At 35.4% G+C, this 13,575-nt stretch overlaps 2 protein-coding genes across 2 annotated transcripts; both read left to right on the forward strand.

Moving 5' to 3' along the window:
* The first annotated feature begins 1,293 nt into the window (after positions 1 to 1,293).
* Positions 1,294 to 6,033, forward strand: LOC137830568 (protein N-terminal glutamine amidohydrolase). The gene is made up of 6 exons (XM_068637999.1): positions 1,294 to 1,552; positions 1,894 to 1,999; positions 2,528 to 2,605; positions 2,762 to 2,889; positions 4,853 to 4,977; positions 5,505 to 6,033. The coding sequence occupies exons 1-6, from the start codon at positions 1,500 to 1,502 to the stop codon at positions 5,672 to 5,674; spliced, it is 660 nt and encodes a 219-aa protein (XP_068494100.1). The 5' UTR covers positions 1,294 to 1,499; the 3' UTR covers positions 5,675 to 6,033.
* Positions 6,034 to 7,309: 1,276 nt separating this feature from the next.
* Positions 7,310 to 13,523, forward strand: LOC137830577 (magnesium-chelatase subunit ChlH, chloroplastic). The gene is made up of 5 exons (XM_068638012.1): positions 7,310 to 9,022; positions 9,373 to 9,455; positions 10,259 to 12,061; positions 12,145 to 12,621; positions 12,902 to 13,523. Exons 1-5 carry the CDS (start codon positions 7,606 to 7,608, stop codon positions 13,277 to 13,279), a joined length of 4,158 nt encoding a protein of 1,385 aa, XP_068494113.1. The 5' UTR covers positions 7,310 to 7,605; the 3' UTR covers positions 13,280 to 13,523.
* Positions 13,524 to 13,575: the final 52 nt, after the last annotated feature.

Below are 13,575 nucleotides of genomic sequence, written 5' to 3' on the forward strand. Positions count from 1 at the left end.
ATGATTTTATGTAATCACTTTAATATTATATCGATCATTAAATATTATTTTCCTTTTTTGAAAATAAAATTTAAAACAATTTTTTTAAAACTCATTTAGTGGTGTTTGAAGATGGCTTCTTGTAGTTGAATAGAGTCATAAGATTTTTTTTCTTGAACTCTCATACCACTTAATAAATACAAACTTAAAATAAAAGAAAATTAATACAATTTTTTTATTGATTCTCCCACAACTCTTGGATTATGTGTATTCTTGCTTACATTTAAAGAGTGCTCTTAAATAGCACTGGTAAAAACTTTGATATGTATGGGTAACTTCAAAAAATATAACTTCACAAATATGGGTAACTTCACAAAATAAAAATAAATAATATAAGAGTTTATTGGTTACACATACTAAAAATAGTTTACACACAAGGATAGTGAATAAATAACTATAATTGGTTAGGTATAGGAGGGGATCTAATAGAGCTGAGGGATTTTTCCTCGAGTGATGGTCTATAGGTTTTCAAGTCTTTCATCTTCTTTTACTACAAGAAAATTATGAAATAAAAACTAATTTTTAGAGACAAAAAATAATTAATTCCTATAATAACTAAATTAGATACCATTTTAGAGATTATTTTTTTTTTGTGATTTCTAAATTAGTTTCTATTATTGTTAAATGGATTCTAAATTAGTGTATAATTAACAACCAAGGTTTTTGCTACCGAATTTAGAATCTAAATAATTGGTAGCAAAAAAATCTTGGTTACTAATTAGACACCAATTTAAAAATCATTTAACAATAATAGAAACTAATTTAGAAATCAAACATTTTTTAGTCTCTAAAATAATCTTTAATTTAATTATTATAAAAAACTAATTGATTTTTATTTTATGATTTTTATTTATCATCAAGTCTAAAGATGTAAACTCATTTAGCATTTTCAGAAAAGTTATTTACTCTTGTATGTTATAAACTCTTGTATATATATATATGAGGAAACTCTTCTTATATCCTCCCCTTAAAGAGTAAAGCTTTCTTCAATTTTCTTTCTTGATTGTTGTAGGAACAATAATAAAAAGTACTTTATAAAGTTATAAACTATTGTCTTATTCTTGCTTATTCACAACAACTACTTTTTTTCGCAGTTCTATATAAATAAAATCTCTTTAAAGAGAAAATGACCATTTTAGAAAATAACAAATGGAATTACACAATTTTTTGTGAGAAAAAAACTCTGTTAATAGTAAATTTTTTAATAAAATTTTGAAAATATTTAAATTTACAGGGTCTGGTTAAAATTTAATTAAACCAATAATAAGTGAGTAAGTGTATTAGTAAAAAAATTAGAAAAAAAACATATAATTATTCTTTTCTTACTCAAAACCTCGTTTCATTTAATGCATGTACTGGTTTGGGTTTTGGGTTTTGTTGGCAGCAAAGCAGTATCTTGGATCCCACAGGTTTGAGCCTACGCAAAGGTTGTTGGTGACCGGTGAGTGTTGAAGAGAACGATGGCAACGTCAACCATGGATGTTCTTCATTTCCACCACACCCCTTTTTACTGGTGACCACCTCACAATCGCTTCTCGTTTTTGTTCTCATCGTGTATGCCTCATGATTTTATAATACATTTTGGTGATAGGATGAAATAGTCTTTTGTTAGATTTTACAGAAACCAATTTCCCCATATCATTCTTTCTTAATGATGTATAGGGTTTTAGTTTTGGAGTGGTGTTCATCAACATTTGGGGAGAATTCATGCTTTTTGTCAATTTATTTATTGTTTCGTCCTCTTAACTAGTTTGGATGATTTCCTTCTGGGTATATTTTTTTTATTTTTGTAATATTAAAGATGGTAATACACTGTAGAATTTTCTTGATTATTTTCTGGATATTTATTTGTAGTGAGGAGAATGTATACTTGCTTTGCAAGAAGTTGTGCAGTGATGGAATAGCAAAAGCTGAGGGATCTGATCTTTTTGTTGTCTTCATTTCCAACGAAAAGAAACAGGCATGTTCTATTTCTTCCTCTGGGGGGTGCTGTTTGTTCACTTTCTAGTTCAAGGTGATTCATGAAATAGAATTGTTTGTGAATATTAATTGACACTCTTTGTCTTTGAGTCTCTTTTGTTTGATGTTTTATTTACTTTTTTTTTTGTCAATTTTCTTTTCTATTGTTTTTTCTCTGTCCTAAGATATAATTAGTACCTTGCCTACTCTTGCAGAATAGTGACCGGACAGAGTAATAGTGGGATAGGGAATAATTCACTGGCTCTTACACTGCAAATTGAATGTGAAGGAAAAACATGTCAAATTTTTGCTAACATTGCCAGTGTTTATCTCTCATCTAATTTGCTTCTTTCCTAGTAATGTAATGCCGACAAGCAGACACAGTGCTAATTGCATGTTTAAGTCTTTAAGCAAGTTTTTTTTGCCACTGCCACTACATAAGAGTTTTCCTGCTACTCTAGTATAGCTTGCTACAAAATTAAAATCCTTTTTCAGTCAATTTCTGAAGTATTTGTCTTAACTTTTCTAGATCCCACTATGGAATCAAAAGGCTAGCAAAAGAGCTGATGGGGTGATTCTATGGGATTATCATGTAATTTGCATTCAGGTATTGCCTAAATTGTATTTTCTTTCATTGTTGTGGGGGCTAGTTTGCTAGGGCTAGTTTGCTAGGTAACTAGGTTGCGAAAGCAGTTTATTTTAATATATAAATTTCTTACTATAGGGGTCATTTGTCATACTTTTGTTCTGATTGGCATTACAGATAAAACAAGGAGATGTTCCTCCACTAGTATGGGACTTAGATTCAACCCTTCCTTTTCCTTCACCTCTACCCTCATACGTGTCTGAAACAATACGACCATCTTTTCAACTTTTTTCTGATTATAACAGGCAAGACACTTTCTGTTTTATCTGCCATTTTGTTCTGTTCTAATGGGTATTTTGGTGCTTATAGTTTTTTTGTTTATATTTCTAACTTGCAGTTGATAGAAATGCAAGTCCAGGCTTTCTATGTGTCACATGATATTAGCTACTGGCCACATAGTTCTTTTAAGAAATTAAGTCTATATATGCTGGGGTTGGTGATAGTGGACTTATTGGTTTTATCAACATGGGTGGAAGACACAATTATGATCTTCATACTACATGTTTACTTCTTCTTGTCCTCCTGTTATTTCTTTTCCCTGAATGTTTCAAGTATAAAGATGTTTTGAAATCTTAGTAGTAATGCTGTTATTAATTTTTCTTTTTCTTTTGTTTCTAACTAGATTTTTTTAATCCATGTATCAAGTATGTGACAAGGTGCTCAGTGTTTTATCCCTAATTGTCATGTGCGGTGAAGTCCATGGATTGTGAGATGCAGGTTGTTGACAAACTGAGATGTGTGAAAGATTGTACTTAGCTGTTGGATTTTAATCTTAAATATTCTTGATATTCTTCAGTTTAAGACTTTAGTTCAACTCTTTCGAATTTTGAGATATTTGTTGTCTTGTTAGGAAAGTCGTGCAAAGAGAAACAATTTTATAAAGTATGAATTTTGAAGCTATAGAATTTTGAAGATTTTTACCTTTAAGAGTTGGAACACAGGGGTTGTGTTATTAGGCTTTCCATTGATGGGACTTCTTAACCAGTTAAAATTTGATCTCGAATATGATCAAAATTTGGATTCATGGAACAAAGAATCATGGCCATGTATTACTTGTCTAAATTTTGCTTGATTTCTTCCTCTGAGTCAGAAGAACATCTTTAACTCCTCGACAACAAATTAACCTTCAACAATGAAAGATGTCATATCATGATCTATCTATTTGAGAGATGGCAATTCATGGGCAAAATTATAAAGTCTTAGATTGTCATTTGCAAAGATGCTCTGAGCCTTCTTCCAAAAGAATTTACATGTTTTGAATGTTCCGAGAGTCCCCAATATTAGGTTCCACAAATTGCCACAACAGACCACAAAGTTGGAAGTTCTGCGTCTTCCATTGTTCAGCAATTGATGATTTTTCTCAATCATCTTTTTCTGAATAATCTTAAAAATCTAGGCCAAAAAACCAAACTTCAATAGAAGCATATCAAGATAAATAATTTTACCATTAATAAGATTTTTTAGAGTAATTGTTGGAGACCGAAAAAGTGAGTAGGCAGGTCCAACAGAGAAAGAGTAGGCAGGTACAGTGTAAACCCAAAAACCGAAAAAAAAATGAAGCCCCCTAGGGTTCAGGAGAACCTGTTCGTGGTCAGGGTTGGAGCACAGACAAAAGAAGCCGATGAAATTGATGGAGGTGGTGTGATGATTTTCCGTTGATAGGAAGGCGGTGTGTAGAATGCTTGTGCTTGACTGAGTTGCTCAAGTGAAGTATGAGGGAGAAAACATAGCTATAGTGAGATCAACCAACATGAAAAAGTATATATGAGGAATAGAGCTTGAGAGTTGTTAACTTAGATCTCTCTAATGATTCAGATTCATATATATATATATATATATATATATGTATATATGTATATACATACATACATCATGGACTTACCACAAAAGCTTAAGGAAAGAGAAATTTCTGTGGGATTCTATATGGATACAAAACAAAACAACTTTTGCTCATAAAATATTATAGACTATTCTAACACAAATTGTGTTTAAAAACCTTTTCTAAGGATGTCAAAAACGTTTTATATCATGTCAATATTTGTTTGTCCATCATATTGTGACATGTCACCTGTAACTTTATGTATAAACTTTGCTTTCATTAGGCGTGTTTCCTCAATTTTGTAGGTGAAATAATGTATTGATCATCAATAATGATGTATAGTTGGATATCAAAGTGAAGCATATAAATTGTTTCTTATGTTATTCCAGATTATTCAGAGTAGTGCATGCTCCAATATTTCTTCGTAGTTTTGCATCTGATAGAAGGCATATGAAAGATTCTGGTGGAAAGTGGGTTGAAGAACCTCCTCCACACGAGCCTATAGTTGCAGAAGGTAATGACTGGGAAATTTCTATAGGAAATTGGACTTGTTTGGCTTTGACATAGACAGATCATTATGTTATATATCACATAATAAAGTGAAATATATGAAATGCAGAAAACTACTTTCAAAGCTTTCTGTGAAAAAAAGAGCAGTATGCCATATTTTGTAGTTAATAGTGAAAAAAAGAGCAGTATGCCATATTTTGTAGTTAATAGTGAAAAAAAGGTGGAAATATTTTATCGGACCAAACATGTATTAGCTGGGACATGTCAATTTCGCGAAGTCACTTCAGTTGTTCAATTAAGTGATTAACATGCATAATTTTTCTATTAGCAAAAAAAGTAAAGGATTGCAAGCTGTCGAACAACTTTTAATATTGGATCACACAGCTATTCGGTAGTTCTTTTGTGAAAGAATCTCTGCTATTAATAGCACGAGCTACATTTATACACTTGATATAATGGATCTATTTCTTTACTTTTACACTATCTTCATCCTTGCATTTGCTGATAAAAAAAAAACTTCATCCTTTGCAGATGGAACAGTGCACAACCTGAATGAATACATTAACATGTCTGTTGCTGATGCTATTACGGATGTTACAATCAGTTCAGTCAAAGATGTAATTTTTACCCAGAAAAATGGTGTGGTGATAAAGGATAATCAGCTTGAGGAATTCATTTGTCAGTTATCTTCTTTAGAATAGCCCCATTCATATTGCTTTCTGGTTTGTATATGTTCAGCTGCCATCCAAGATACTGTCAAATATTGTCTCCCGTTTAATGGGTGTTGTAAAAAATGCTTCTTTTGAAGGTGTCTTTCTGAGAGTGGTGTGCAAGGAATGCAAGTTTAAGCTCCATGTTGTTTTTCAGGAGCTGAACACATTTTTCGCTGTAATTCGTCATTCATAACCTTGGTTTATTACTATATGGGCGATGTGTTATTTTAGAACTGGTATGGTGAATGTTTTGTAATCTGAACGGTTACTGAGAATATTCAGTTGTGGAAAGACTGCATTGTCTTATTGAATTTTACTAATAAAATAAATCTTAGTTCTTTATGTAATTTTTTTTACATAAATAAATAGTTTGGTTAGTGGTGATACAAGTATTAAGCTATTATATTCTCTCAAGTCTCCATGTAAACATAAAATATTGACTTAAGATTTAAATCTCTGTTAAATTTGAGTGTTCAAAATAAATTTTTTTTTCTAAGTATATTGTCATTTAACTTTATTGTCAATGAGGTGTAAATTTTAGTTTTATCTTCTTATGTCTAATTTGTTAATTATCTTGATTTTTTCTAGAGAAATAGTGAGTTCATTAATGAATCGGAGATAAGAAGACTGAAATAATAATCATGTATTTAACAAAAATCAAACTGCAGATACAATAAGTATTTTAAGAGACTGAAGTAGATTGGGAATGATTATGAAAGCATAAAATTCATTCATTCCTTTGTATTCCAATTAACATAATCATTATGTTAACACTGTTTAAATTATTATTAAATTTCCTTTATTTTTTCACTCACTCATCCTAGTCCTAGTCTAGGTTTAAAAGAACGGATTCCTCTTAATTAAAGACTAAGGAAATCTTTTTATCCTAGTCCTATCTTAAATCTATTGAGGTAACATTGCTAGAAACAATCACCGCATAGAAAGTATTATCCGTTTTGAAGTTTAAAGTTTTATTATGATTTTATCCTTAAAAAACGTATCGAAAAATTAAGAAAGAAATGTATTTATAAACTAATCTTGACGTAGACTCTAAAGATAAACATATTGGACATACAAGAACACCTTGTATAAAAATCAATGAATCTATTATTAAATTGATGTGATTGTAGAAAAATGTGTTAGGGAGAAGGTTTATTTGGACGAAGTTAAACTTGAATTTTCAAATACAGGGGGAAAAAAGACAAGAACAAAAAAAGACGAGAAGCAATAGAAGGTACCAAAATCTGTGGTAACAAAATCGGAAGCGTAACACTTGTACGAAACTTGTTCCCATTTGGCATCCCAAACAAAATATCAAACTCTCATTTTCAACGAGAGACACAAACTCAAAAAGTAAGAATCTTTGTGCAAGAAAAAAGCCTTAAAATCTCACTCACACTTTCTCTCTCATCATCGTCTTCCATGGCCCCTCTTAATCCACTTTTGCGAAATCCAAATCCACCAATCACAGTTCAAGAAACTCCATCTAATAAGCTAATGAGAGATATAGCAAAAGAGAAAGAGTGTGATGCCCACGCAGACACATTCACTGTGACACTAAACCTCTAAAAACAACCATTGACTAAAAAAAGACTTATAATGTGCCACGTGGTTCTAACTCTCACCACTAACTGAATAAACCGTTAACATTCGCGGGCTCCTCTTCTCTCTCTTAGCCTCCACACAAACCAAATAAAAACTCATAGCCATAAGAAGAAAAGGAAAGAAGAGGAAGAAGAAAATACACTTTGAGCTGAGTTTTGATCATAAAGGCACATCTTTTGGCTTAAGAAAAAGTGTACTAGTTCCTCTCAAATTTCCCATTTCATTCTTTTAACTAGATTAACTTGGAAACAGAAGTTCCTTTTCTTTTTCTTTTTCCTGTTTTGCTCTCTCTATTTTGGGTTTGTACATGATCAATGGCTTCTTTAGTGTCTTCTCCATTTACCTTACCCAGTTCTAAGGTTGACCAACTTTCTTCTCTAGCCCAAAGACACCTTTTTCTTCATTCTTTCCTTCCCAAGAAGACCAATTTTTTTTATGGCAGCAGCTCAAAGGCTTCCCTGGGAGTGAAATGTGCTGTGATTGGCAATGGTCTTTTCACTCAAACCACCCCAGAAGTGCGTAGGATAGTTCCTGAGAAGAACCAAAGCCTGCCAACAGTTAAAATTGTGTATGTTGTGCTTGAAGCACAGTACCAATCATCTCTCTCTGCTGCCGTTAGAACTCTCAACAGCAACAACAAAGGTGCTGCTTTTGAAGTTGTGGGGTACTTGGTGGAGGAGCTTCGAGACGCATCCACTTACGAGACCTTCTGCAAGGACTTGGAAGATGCCAACATTTTCATTGGGTCACTGATTTTTGTGGAGGAGCTTGCCCTCAAGGTTAAGGCTGCTGTAGAGAAGGAAAGGGACAGGCTTGATGCAGTTTTGGTGTTCCCATCAATGCCTGAGGTGATGAGGATGAACAAATTGGGGTCTTTCAGCATGTCTCAGCTTGGACAATCTAAGAGCCCCTTTTTCCAGCTCTTCAAGAAGAAGAAGCAGTCTTCAGCTGGGTTTGCTGACAGCATGTTGAAGCTGGTTAGGACTTTGCCAAAGGTGTTGAAGTACTTGCCAAGTGATAAGGCTCAGGATGCCAGGCTTTACATTCTGAGTCTGCAGTTTTGGCTTGGTGGATCACCTGATAATTTGCAAAACTTCCTCAAGATGATTTCGGGGTCTTATGTTCCGGCGTTGAAAGGGACAAAGATGGAGTACTCGGAGCCGGTTTTGTACTTGGACAGTGGAATTTGGCACCCTCTGGCTCCTTGTATGTATGATGATGTAAAGGAGTATTTGAATTGGTATGGAACCAGAAGGGATGCAAATGAGATGATAAAGAGTCCAAATGCGCCTGTAATTGGTTTGATTTTGCAGAGGAGCCACATTGTGACTGGGGATGATGGTCACTATGTGGCTGTGATCATGGAGCTTGAGGCCAAAGGTGCTAAGGTTATTCCAATTTTCGCTGGCGGGCTTGACTTTTCGGGGCCAGTGGAGAGGTTCTTGATTGATCCAATCACTAAGAAACCATTTGTGAATTCTGTTGTGTCACTTACTGGCTTTGCGCTTGTTGGAGGCCCTGCAAGGCAGGACCATCCAAGGGCAGTTGAGGCTTTGATGAAGCTAGATGTTCCTTACATTGTTGCAGTACCATTGGTGTTCCAAACAACAGAAGAGTGGCTGAACAGTACTTTGGGTTTGCATCCTATTCAGGTTGCTCTTCAAGTTGCCCTGCCAGAGCTAGATGGGGGCATGGAGCCTATAGTTTTTGCTGGTCGAGATCCTAAAACAGGTATTAAGAATAAAGATTCTTTCTTTTCTTTTTTTAGCTCCACCTGTCTGTAGAAGATATTTCGACGCTCAAGTCAGTAAGAACATAAAATATAGTGAGTATAGTGTAAAATATGAGTTAGGATTACTGCCTGTGAGTTGTTGTCTGTTGTTCCCCTTGTCTCAGTCTTAGTTGCCTCTTTATTCGAGTGACTGTTGTTTGAATAAAGATTCTTTCTTTCGAACTATTAAATTAACATTTTTTAGTTTGTGCTTGCTCATGCTTTTAGAAACATGTTTATCCAGTAAGTTTGCAATTTTGCTTGACAAGATTCACTATTGTTTGTTGTCTAATTGATTACATGTTTTCAGGAAAATCTCATGCTCTTCACAAAAGAGTGGAGCAGCTCTGCACCAGGGCAATAAAATGGGCTGAATTGAAAAGGAAAACAAAGGTATTTCGCAATTCTTAGTCATCATAAAAGTCAAATTTGCAGTTACAGTGAAATTTTAACTGAGCCTGCAAGATTCTGTGACATCTAACTGACAACCATCATGTTAACAACCTTTCTTTAACAGAAAATTTGAGGCTTGGAAGAGCAAAAATGATATTTAATTTGACCTGAATGAATGAGTATGTTGTAGCAGTCTAATTTTCATAATCTCATTAGTAACGAGGGATATCTGAAACGGAAGAAGAGACAGATAGAGAAAGGATTTACTGTAAATGAAAGGAAATGTCTGTTGTACAAGTTCCATCATTAAATCTCCTTCTTCCCTTTTTGTGAATGGAACTTTAATTATTTTGCCCAATATGCCTGTTTGGTTACCAGCTAAAATCACAGCACATGTTTGTTTCAGTATGATTGCAATTAATTTGGACACACTCTAATCACATTCAACGGACTAAAATCTATAGTAGTTGGAATTAGCAAAACATTTTCTTTTTGACATTTTATATTGTGGACTAATATTATGTTCATTGCATTCTTACCCTTTTCTTCATTTGCTATAGGAATGTATTTGATCCCCTTCTTTCATGTGTATTCATTATGAGGTTTTGTTTTTCACTGGTCTCAAAAAATCCAGTATTCTTATTTTTCCTCATTTCTCCTTGTGTAGTCTCTTCAACTTGTATGCATTTACGGAATTGTAAATCAAACTTAAGTTAATTTCCTAGTTGAATTTACAACATATTCTCATTTGATTTCTTGGAGAAGTTTGTAAATTTTCTTGATGAACTTTTTTACTCCCACAGGAAGAGAAGAAACTGGCAATCACTGTCTTCAGTTTCCCACCAGACAAAGGCAATGTAGGAACTGCAGCCTACCTTAACGTCTTCTCCTCCATTTTCTCTGTTCTAAAAGATCTTCAAAGAGATGGATACAATGTTGAGGGACTTCCAGAAACTTCAGAAGCTTTGATTGAAGAAGTAATACATGACAAAGAAGCACAATTCAGCAGCCCAAATCTGAACGTTGCATACAAAATGAATGTCCGAGAATACCAAAGTCTAACTCCCTATGCCACAGCATTAGAAGAAAACTGGGGAAAAGCTCCTGGGAATCTAAATTCAGATGGAGAGAATCTATTGGTTTATGGGAAACAATATGGTAATGTATTCATAGGTGTTCAACCCACATTTGGATATGAAGGTGATCCTATGCGGTTGCTTTTCTCCAAATCTGCAAGTCCTCATCATGGATTTGCAGCATATTACTCTTTTGTTGAGAAGATTTTCAAAGCTGATGCTGTTCTTCACTTTGGAACACATGGTTCCCTTGAATTCATGCCTGGAAAGCAGGTGGGAATGAGTGATGCATGTTATCCAGACAGTCTCATTGGGAACATTCCCAATATCTATTACTATGCTGCAAACAACCCTTCTGAGGCTACCATTGCAAAACGTAGGAGCTATGCAAATACCATTAGCTATCTGACTCCTCCAGCAGAAAATGCAGGACTCTACAAAGGTCTTAAGCAATTAAGTGAGCTCATCTCCTCATACCAGTCCCTCAAAGACACTGGTCGTGGACCACAGATTGTTAGCTCAATTATAAGCACAGCTAAACAGTGTAATCTTGACAAGGATGTGGAACTTCCAGATGAGGGTGAAGAGATCCCTGCCAAAGACAGAGACCTTGTGGTTGGAAAAGTGTATGCCAAGATCATGGAGATTGAGTCACGCCTGTTGCCTTGTGGACTGCATGTCATCGGGGAGCCACCCTCAGCCTTGGAAGCAGTAGCAACACTAGTGAACATAGCAGCACTTGATCGTCCTGAAGATGGTATTTCCTCTTTCCCATCTATACTAGCTGAGACTGTTGGAAGAAGCATAGAGGAAGTTTATAGAGGGAGTGACAAAGGAATACTAAAGGATGTAGAGCTTCTTCGGCAGATAACTGAAGCTTCACGTGGAGCAATCACTTCTTTTGTGGAGCGAACTACTAATAAGAAGGGTCAAGTGGTTGATGTAGCTGATAAACTCACCTCAATTCTTGGATTTGGCATAAATGAACCATGGGTTGATTACTTGTCAAACACCAAATTTTACCGAGCTGATAGGGAAAAGCTCAGAACTTTGTTCATGTTCTTGGGAGAATGTTTGAAGTTGGTTGTGGCTGACAATGAATTGGGAAGTTTGAAACAAGCCTTGGAGGGTAAGTATGTGGAGCCAGGACCTGGTGGTGATCCAATTAGAAATCCTAAAGTTTTACCAACAGGGAAGAATATTCATGCACTGGACCCACAATCTATTCCCACTACTGCAGCAATGCAAAGTGCCAAAATAGTGGTGGATAGATTGATTGAGAGGCAAAAAGCTGAAAATGGGGGAAAGTATCCTGAGACCATTGCACTTGTATTGTGGGGAACAGATAATATTAAGACATATGGAGAGTCCTTGGCTCAGGTCTTGTGGATGATCGGTGTGACACCTGTAGCTGATACATTTGGAAGGGTCAATCGGGTGGAACCTGTAAGTCTGGAAGAGCTTGGAAGGCCAAGGATTGATGTTGTTGTTAATTGCTCAGGAGTATTCAGGGACCTTTTCATCAATCAGGTATCACTTCTTTACCTTCTTATCCTAAAATGGACCTTTACTCCATTGATCTGCTCATATTCTATATTTTTTTTTCCCTTTAGATGAATCTTCTGGATAGAGCGGTGAAGATGGTTGCTGAATTGGATGAACCAGCAGAGCAAAACTTTGTGAAGAAGCATGCACTAGAACAAGCTGAAGCCCTTGGGATCGACATTAGAGAAGCAGCAACCAGGGTGTTCTCCAATGCATCAGGGTCCTACTCCTCAAACATAAACCTGGCAGTGGAGAATTCTTCATGGAACGATGAGAAGCAGCTCCAGGACATGTACCTTAGCCGAAAGTCTTTCGCTTTTGATTGTGATGCGCCTGGTGCAGGCATGACTGAAAAGAGAAAGGTCTTTGAGATGGCTCTGAGCACAGCAGATGCCACATTCCAAAACCTCGACTCTTCAGAAATCTCCCTCACTGATGTCAGTCATTACTTTGACTCAGATCCAACAAACCTGGTTCAAAATCTAAGGAAAGATGGGAAGAAGCCAAGTGCATACATTGCTGACACAACCACTGCTAATGCTCAGGTGAAAATTGTTACATAAATATCCATCCTATTTACATTATAGCCTGTTTGGACAAACTTTTCCATAAAGAGTTCTGGGAGAAAGAAAAACAAGTGAAGGGCTTCTCCATAAGTAAAAAAATTATAAGTTATATAGGAAATTTTTTACAGATAGCTTATGCAGATGTTCATTTGATTTTTTCTTCATATTTTTCTCTCATGGAAGTCTTTATAGAGAAATTTGTCCAAACACTAGGAATGTCAATGGTTCCATTTGACCTTTTTGGGGCCTTCCTTTGCAGGTGCGTACCCTCTCCGAGACTGTTCGACTTGATGCAAGAACCAAGCTATTGAACCCCAAGTGGTATGAAGGCATGTTGTCTAGTGGATATGAGGGTGTTCGTGAAATTGAGAAGAGGCTCACTAACACAGTTGGATGGAGTGCAACTTCAGGCCAAGTTGACAACTGGGTGTATGAAGAAGCCAACACAACTTTCATTCAAGATGAGGAAATGCTGAAGAAGCTAATGAGCACAAATCCAAACTCCTTTAGGAAGCTGGTGCAGACATTCTTGGAAGCCAATGGACGAGGTTACTGGGAGACTACAGAAGAAAACATTGACAAGCTCAGGCAGTTGTACTCAGAAGTTGAAGACAAAATTGAAGGCATTGATCGTTGAAGTCATAATTGAGATGAATGCAGAGACATTTGCATGCCTTCTTTGTCTCTGGAGCTTCTTTCCCACACTGAATTGAAAGTTTTTGTCAATGCTTTCCTTTTAATGTGATTTTGCTCCTTTCTTCTTTTTCCCCTGCTGTGATTTTAATCATTTTCAGGGATCATGCTCCTTTGTGCAGTTGCAAACGCCAAACCAACATGTCAAATATAGCTTTCAATTTAAAATATAGAGAATGATTCCAATATATGGATTGCTCATGTTATACTAAAATTGTGTAAAACTGAGATTGATAATAA

This window comes from Phaseolus vulgaris, chromosome 7, assembly GCF_000499845.2.
Source record: "Phaseolus vulgaris cultivar G19833 chromosome 7, P. vulgaris v2.0, whole genome shotgun sequence".
In the NCBI taxonomy this organism is placed as follows: domain Eukaryota; kingdom Viridiplantae; phylum Streptophyta; class Magnoliopsida; order Fabales; family Fabaceae; genus Phaseolus; species Phaseolus vulgaris.

Coding starts and splice junctions, on each gene's coding strand:
- LOC137830568 (XM_068637999.1), top strand. CDS start 1,500: ATGGCAACGTCAACCATGGATGTTCTTCATTTCCACCACACCCCTTTT. Junction 2,000..2,527: donor TTTCCAACGAAAAGAAACAG/GCATGTTCTATT, acceptor TAACTTTTCTAG/ATCCCACTATGGAATCAAAA. Junction 2,606..2,761: donor ATCATGTAATTTGCATTCAG/GTATTGCCTAAA, acceptor TTGGCATTACAG/ATAAAACAAGGAGATGTTCC.
- LOC137830577 (XM_068638012.1), top strand. CDS start 7,606: ATGGCTTCTTTAGTGTCTTCTCCATTTACCTTACCCAGTTCTAAGGTT. Junction 9,023..9,372: donor TGGTCGAGATCCTAAAACAG/GTATTAAGAATA, acceptor ACATGTTTTCAG/GAAAATCTCATGCTCTTCAC. Junction 12,622..12,901: donor CAACCACTGCTAATGCTCAG/GTGAAAATTGTT, acceptor CTTCCTTTGCAG/GTGCGTACCCTCTCCGAGAC.